This window comes from Patella vulgata, chromosome 1, assembly GCF_932274485.2.
Source record: "Patella vulgata chromosome 1, xgPatVulg1.2, whole genome shotgun sequence".
Lineage (NCBI taxonomy): Eukaryota > Metazoa > Mollusca > Gastropoda > Patellidae > Patella > Patella vulgata.
Window position 1 is genome coordinate 38,225,676 of NC_065879.2, and position 7,989 is coordinate 38,233,664.

General features: G+C 33.7%; 1 protein-coding gene across 1 annotated transcript; it reads left to right on the forward strand.

Moving 5' to 3' along the window:
• The first annotated feature begins 668 nt into the window (after positions 1–668).
• On the forward strand, positions 669–6,001 carry LOC126808390 (organic cation transporter protein-like). The gene is made up of 8 exons (XM_056098619.1): positions 669–945; positions 1,479–1,897; positions 2,203–2,442; positions 3,225–3,359; positions 3,769–3,848; positions 4,114–4,234; positions 4,919–4,991; positions 5,295–6,001. Exons 1-8 carry the CDS (start codon positions 676–678, stop codon positions 5,535–5,537), a joined length of 1,581 nt encoding a protein of 526 aa, XP_055954594.1. The 5' UTR covers positions 669–675; the 3' UTR covers positions 5,538–6,001.
• Positions 6,002–7,989: the final 1,988 nt, after the last annotated feature.

Sequence of the window (7,989 nt, forward strand, 5' to 3'; positions counted from 1 at the left end):
TAAACATGCATTATGAAAGATTTAGATAAAGAGCAGACCGTTATTGCTATGATAGTTCAAAAATAGATAATGCAAAGGAATAAATTGAAAATTTCATTCAAATTACTTTATTCTGAGTCAAATTGTCAGTTGTTTGAAATTTTGACAAGGCATAGATTGTTTAATATTTTAGCACTACATGTATTTTAAAATTAATCTATTAAATAGCGATCGTGTATTAATCCGTTTAAATCCTCACCATCCGATGTTTTAGAGAGTTGATTATAGGCTTGCCATGTCTAAATAATAGTTTATATAACATTTGAAGCCAAAAGGCAGATTTAGCTATTACTTTATTCATTTTTAAAAATCTAAATACCAAGGCTAGATATTCTCACCGCTCGGATTCAATCGGATTTAAACTAGGCCCATCGGGTTTCCCCATTACCAACATGGGTCGATGAAATTTCATTTCAACATAACTTTGTAAATTCTGTTACTGAATTGATTCATTTTTGTACTGATATTCTTTTTTAGAGATCAAACCGTCGCAATGTTGTAATTGCAAGTGATTCTAAATAACACAATATCTAGCCTTCAATAAAAAGAATCTCTATCCCGCATGATAATTCATTATGGAGTTATTATCCTGTCCGAGAATTTTATTCCGTCTCCTTCTTTCTAATAGGCTGTAAAATGCTTGAAGATCTGATTGAGAGTGTTGGATCTTTTGGAAAGTTCCAATGGATGGTTGTAATGCTTGTAATATCGCCTACGTGGATCTTTGCAATAAGTATGTTGATTATGGCCTATGGTGGAATGGTGCCAGATTGGTGGTGTCTTCCTAAAGATGAGATAATAATGGATGCCACCATGAATAGTTCAAGTATTTATTACCAAACCTGTAACAAAACGAGTGATTGTTCACGTATATACGAATCATATACAAGAACAGTTATCAGTAAGGTTAGTTTTAGGTAGGAATTAATCATACTTGTGTTAGTTACATAGATTCCGCTATTGCCGCTGCCACCAATGACTCAAGGTTATATTAGTGCTATCGCTGGAAGATCGAGCAGTACCTTTAGCCTTAGAAATGTTTCTATGAACGTAAAAAGCAGCTCAAGCAGACTTAAAATATAGAAAATCACTCGAGTCTATTCGTGTAAAAGCTTGTATATTCAATGCATTTACTGTAGCCGGTTTTCATTTATTCAATGGCATTTGGGCCGAATGCATATAATATGGCTGAATTTTTTTATTTGAAAGTTCAATCTCCAACTTTCTATTGTCTGTTGGATTTTGTCTTTTTTAGCCATGAACAAGGACCAACGGTACTTCTTTTTACTGGTTTCAAATTTCCAAATTCGCTATATACGGTTGCTACATACAATATTAAAATATTCGAAACTTAAAATATTAAAATAGTCAAAAATTCAAAAGTATTATATTTTAAAATTTAATAAAAATCGCATTAAAATATGTTCCTTTTTTCCCAGTTTGATTTAGTTTGTGAAAATTCGTGGATAAAACCAACAGTGACGTCAGTACAGATGGGCGGGGTTCTTGTTGGTGCTTTTATTGGAGGTCAATCAGGAGATATGTTTGGAAGAAAGAAAAGTATTTATACAGCTATTTTTCTCCATTCCATCTTTAACGTAATCATCGCTTTTTCTGTCAACTGGCAAATGTTCGCAGCCTTCAGATTCTTAATAGGTGGAAGTATTGGCGGCTATCTTGTTTTATGGACATTTCCATTAGAATTCGTTGGGTTACAACGTCGAGCTTTGGTGTCGTGTCTTCCATTTTGGACAACCGGTGCCGTATTTCTAGCCCTAGCTTCGTATCTCATCCACGACTGGAAAGTTCTGCATATCTGCATTGGTGCCATGTCATTTCCTTTTGTGTTAGGTTGGTTGTAAGTATTTATTCGCTGTCACTATAATCCAACATAACTTTAGCAAGAGTAACAAGAGCAATCATATTGTGACACAGTTCATTCTTGTATTACAATTATACAATTTCTATACTGAATTTTTACTTTCATAAAGTATTCATATTTGGACGAGTTTTGTTTCCGCCTGACCTTTACACGTACATTTCTTTATCCTTTCATAAGCAGGAACCTACTCTACGATTCAACCATATCCAATCTACGTATATGACATTTACATGTACTAACCTCCTGCTTTTTTTCTTTTCTTTTTTTAAATAAAAACACAGTGTAGTTCCCGAAAGTCTGCGATGGTTGGCTACTAAAAATAGAAGTATGGAAGGGAAAGAAGTTCTGGAAAAGATTGCTAGATTCAACGGTACCACTGTTCCCGAAAATGCTGAGTACATTCTAAGAAAAGTAGCGGAGATAGAAAACGAAAAGAATGAAGGAGGGAAGAAATATACTTATATAGATATCTATAGAGGATGTACAATGTTTAAAACCAGTTTTTGTTTACAATTTATATGGTAAGATGATTTGTTGACGGAAAGGTTCATTAGTTTAGCCTTCTACTTTCCCTATTTACACAGAGAAACGGCTGCGTAAAGATACATCGGGATTTCGTATTCAAATGTAAAGTTCTGTCAAAATTCGCGATTCATATTCTAAATATCAAAAATGAATCCCGACCATGTTAAAGGAAATGCGTTCGTGATTCGGGATTCAAATATGAAAATGTATTAACGGATTCTGTTATTTAAATAATTCATGATTCTCTTTTAAAATCATCTTAAATTCGTATTTTGAAGTTTTGATACAATCCACATTTTTATTAATTATATGCCTGACAACATTACCTTCACTGTAATTAACAAAAATATTGATATTTTTCGTATATTCAACTCACTATCATTTCTGGAATTTGAAACATTCAAGAAACGAGATTAAAATAATTATGAAAGTATTTTATGCCCGTGTTTCAAAGTGTGGTCGAAATATATTTTTCTTATCATTATAATTTGCTGGTGGTGGTCTGTGACCCCAACTTGACCCCCCCCCCCCCCGACACAGTACATGTATAAGTCTTCGGCTTTTAAAATTTACATTCAATCTATCTATCCAATCTATACCGTTTGAGGAATTCAGACTGCATAGACAAACAAATATTTGTATTGTTCAACAAATGGATTAAATACCTTCGAGTGTACCCTTATTGCTTAAATTTTATTATTCAAATTATTTCATTATTCTGTTGGGTATTTTGTTTTAAATAAAACAAGTCACTTTAGTTATGATTATTATTTTTCAGGTGTACATGCTCTGCAGTTTATTATGGACTTTCTTTCGGCATCAGTAATTTTTCAGGAAATTTTTATTTTAACTTTTTTCTGATTAACTTTATTGAAATATTAACAGTTTTTCCAGAACTCTACCTGTTAGGAAAGTAAGTAATTTAAGTAAGTGTTATACTATAAAGTGTAAACAAACGAAAATAAACTGGTGAAATTAAAAAAATAAAACACTATAAAAAATATATTTCATTCGAATCAGTATTAGGGTTGATTAACGTATAGAATTTGGAATTCTAAACGGTGTAGGCGGAAACATCACTATTGTCTGGACAAAATTCCCTCTTCACCTTGCACACGTAACTATATAAATAACAATTACTATATGTTAGTCTCAAAGTGATTGAATTATTGTGTTCACCAGACGTTGAGCCACATTCCATTACAATAGTTGTTCCCATGATTACAGATTTCGCAATACAAAATGCAGATCTATGATTGCATTCAGGAAATAACAAGTCTCCATTATGAACAAACATGAATACATGGCAATTTGTATTACAGAATAGGAAGACGTTATACCTGTGCATTTTTACTGTTTACAGCAGCAGCAGCCTGTATTGTTACACTCATTGTTCAAGAAGGTAGTATGCATTCTGTTGTATAAAAAATATGTTATTTCGAATCGTTTGTTCGAACCCAAAACTGAACAAAAAGCACAGGGTCTCTGCAAAATAGTTTGAATGTTTTCCAATCAATACCTATATGTATTTATGAACGCCGAGGACGTATATGATTTACACAGTGATATCTTTGTCTCAATAGTTTATTTATATAGCTGGATTTCCTGTAAAAGACCAATTTAATTTTTAGTGTGGATCTGTGATATATATTGTGTTTTGTTTATAGTATATAATGTATCGAAGAGTCCAATTATTACTGGTTTATCGCTGACAGCTCAAATATTAATTAATGCTGCATGGGTTGCTCTCACTCTGTTAACAGGGGAATCTTATCCGACCGTCATAAGGTAATTATTATACAACTCTTTGGCAGAGCTATCACATAAATTAAAGGTACACCAAAGCTACATTCAACGTTAAATATTACATCATTACTATCTTCAAACGAGACAACCGTTTAGCTTAAATCTAACCCATAAATCCTCTAGATCTCGACGGAGATCTCTTCTCTGCCCAATTTCCTCAATACTGCTTTAATGATTAACTATCAGAATATCTGAGTTACATAATAATAATAAGTCATCAAGAATTACTCAAGTTAAAAATCAACATTTTAATTTTAATTGTGTAACATGCGTCCAGTGTTAAAAAAGTTTATACATGAGTTATAATATTGATTATTGTTGGGTTTGTTATTTAAATTAATATACGCAATGACTTCTATTTCAAGTTCAAATATGATATCGAATGACTTTGGAAGAAACGGAGGTTTCCGTAAGTAATCAGGGGTATCGGATTCGATCCCGGTGTTGACAGAGATAGTTCATCGGTATTTTCATGTCTGGTTTGCCATTGTCAGTGGTGTATGACAGGCCTAGAAAGGAACAGCGTCTATGACAGTTTGAAGTCCGGGCATTTACCACATTCGAAGGCGTATGCCCAGTCTTCATTAGCTCGGTTAATGTAGAAAAGTATAAGGACGTCACACCCCATAAACGATTATTGAAACGTCTATCATGTTTCATTTCTAGATATGTGGGCTTTGGCGGATGTAGTATGGTGGCTCGTATTGGAGGCATGGTTGCACCTTTTATTTTTAATTTAGTAAGTAGTATTATAACTTTATAATGATAATGATAAATGTTCCTCTCTAATAATTTGATTCATTATATTAGACAATAATAAAATCTCCCCAACTCCACACTTTCTCCTTGGCCATTGCTTTAGGAGTATCAAAACTGCACATTATGAAAGTATTTAGAAATACGTACAGATTGCTATATGTTTTTGTGCTTCATACAGAGATTGGTCATTCTTGGAACCACCGCAAAACCTGCCACTGCTTTATTTGGTACAACACAGAGTAAAAGTACATGTATTGTTTAAATGTGTTTATTTATTTATCAGAGTAGTAACAGAATGGTACCTTACGTTATAATGAGTGTTATGATAACAATAAGCGGTGTTTGTGCTTTACTGCTGAATGAAACAAAAGATTCGGCTTTACAAGACTTAATAGGAGACATCGATGGAAATACAAAAAGACAGAAATCAGCAGAAGATATGAAAAGATCTCAAAAAGGGGAGACAAATCCAAATGGATTAGCCGAGGACGTCAAAAGCAAAGAAACAGAATGTACCAGTATGTAGCAATATCATAGTGAACGATGCGCATCGGTTTTATCGGCAATGAATAAATGTGGTGTTTTGCTTAACTGATTAGTTAATTTCTTTGTCGGGTGTGCTGATAGGGAGTGGTATGAATGAATGTACTTGACTGATAAAAAAACTAAAATATTGTATTTATAGATATTCACGGATCGATGTCTGACAAGATGGCAAATTCCAATAACTGGTGTCTCTCAGACGTTAAACGTAATAAAAGAGAGAAAGAAATGGCGTTTAACGTCCACTCGACACAAACTAGGTCATTTCGGACTAACATATGGTTTAATTTTATTTCAATAATTCGCTTGCGCGTAGGGGTCTTTAGCAGTGGGAGGAAACCAGAGGACCCGGAGAAAACCCACGAGGTTGGACAGTCGACCCTACTTCTTATCAGGTACAACCGGGGATTCGAAACCACGCCAGTTGACTCAATGACAGGCCTTATGATCCAGCACGCACGTGCTAACCATTCGGTCACCCCCCCCCCCCCAACGTAATAAAATCCAAATAAAAATGTAATGGCATTCATTTGACTCAGTATAAGTGCTGTTTTTTTTCTGAATGTTTCATAATAATATGTCCTGAAGAAATCAAATTAAACAGCATCCGTTCTTTCTCGTTGCTTAAGACAAAAGAAATTGTGGCGCAGTTATACTAAAGAATTGAACAGTGACTGTTTTTCACAGATTTACTGGTTCGTGATGGTTATGAGCTAGAATATATACAAATTGGGTTAAAAGCATACGACATTATGTATTTAAAACAACTGTTCTATTTACAAATTAGCTCGAACGACAAAAGTGCGTTTTCATATTTTCCTACCTGATGTAGCTCAATTAATTCTGTTTGTAAAATTAAGGTTCCACTTGTAAGCGCTTACTTCTAAGCTATGCTTCAAATTATATAATATTACCTTTTATACATTACCTTAAATTTAGACATCTACTAAGATAAATATTCAGTTTTCCTACATTTGATTTTAATGGGATTTACTGTCACATATGTCACAGTCTGAATAAAAACCATTACTCAACACAATACGTAAAAAATTATTTTGGTTCACCAAGTCGATTCATTTAGAGTTATAAACGGTAAGCTATATGCATGCTTTAACTTATTAATTTACAAACCTTTACTAATAGTTTAAGTTTATTTATTTTATAATTTTCGAACCCAGGGTTATGCAGAAAAGTAATTGCTCAATTCACCTGATAATGAGTGAAAATATTTTACATATAAAATAACGTTTTCAAAAACTAAGACTCGAGCTAAAACAGGTTAATCAAGCTAATCCACTTAAAAAATAGGTCATGTAATATAATAATGTATCTCATATTTTTATTTTTCTAATAAGCAACACGATGCTGCAAGATCTGATAGATAATGTTGGATCCTTTGGAAAATTCCAATGGATGATAGTGATCCTTGTAATGTCCCCTACTTCGATCATTGCAATGAGTATGTTGGTCATGGCGTATGGTGGAATGGTGCCTGATTGGTGGTGCATTCCCACTGAAGGAATCATAATTCCTGGTAACGTGCTGAACAGTTCAAGTATTTACTATCATAATTGTAACGAAAGCATTTACTGTTCGCGAGTCTATGAATCATATACAAGAACCGTTATAAGCAAGGTAAGTTTCAGCATCTAATTAACAAAATATATTAACCCTTTATACACCCAGTTATAACTGTGTTCTAATTCCCCCACCCCTCCGCCCCCTGCTCCCGCCCCACAAAACAAAATAATGGTGTGAAATTTCTCCAACCAAATTTCTTAAGGAAAATAATTTTAATTTCGTTTTTCTTTTCAGTTTGATTTAGTTTGTGAGAATTCGTGGATTAAACCAACCGTGACGTCTGTACAGATGGGCGGGGTTCTCGTTGGTGCTTTGATTGGAGGTCAGTCGGGAGATATGTTTGGAAGAAAGAAAACTATTTATATAGCTATTCTTTTCCACTCCATTTTTAACATAATTATCGCCTTTTCTGTCAACTGGCAAATGTTTGCAGCTTTAAGATTCTTAATAGGTGGAAGTATTGGTTGCTATTTAGTTTTGTCGACATTACCATTAGAATTCGTTGGGTTAAAACGTCGAGCTTTGGTAATTTGTTTACCATTTTGGACATTTGGTGCTGTATTTCTAGCCCTGGCTTCGTATCTCATCCACGACTGGAAAGTTCTACACATCTGTATTGGTACTTTTACATTTCCGTTTGTTTTCGGTTACATGTAAGTATCTCTTTTTTTAACTCGTTATCGTCACTATCATTTTGTTAAAATAATAGGAATACTGTTATGCACCATCCTCTCTTTTGAATGGGTCTTTTTCACAAAATCCAGTAAATATTTGAAGTTTGTTTTAGTAATCCGGGAATCCGGGAATCCGGGAATTGATATTTTGGTATTGATTTTTCTAATTATGCAGGGAAT

What these genes read in the sequence shown, in the direction of transcription:
- LOC126808390 (XM_056098619.1), top strand. Translation starts at nt 676, where the DNA reads ATGCTTGAAGATCTGATTGAGAGTGTTGGATCTTTTGGAAAGTTCCAA. An exon ending in CAAGAACAGTTATCAGTAAG is followed by an intron (nt 946 to 1,478) that starts GTTAGTTTTAGG and finishes CTTTTTTCCCAG; the next exon opens with TTTGATTTAGTTTGTGAAAA. An exon ending in GAACTCTACCTGTTAGGAAA is followed by an intron (nt 3,360 to 3,768) that starts GTAAGTAATTTA and finishes TTTGTATTACAG; the next exon opens with AATAGGAAGACGTTATACCT.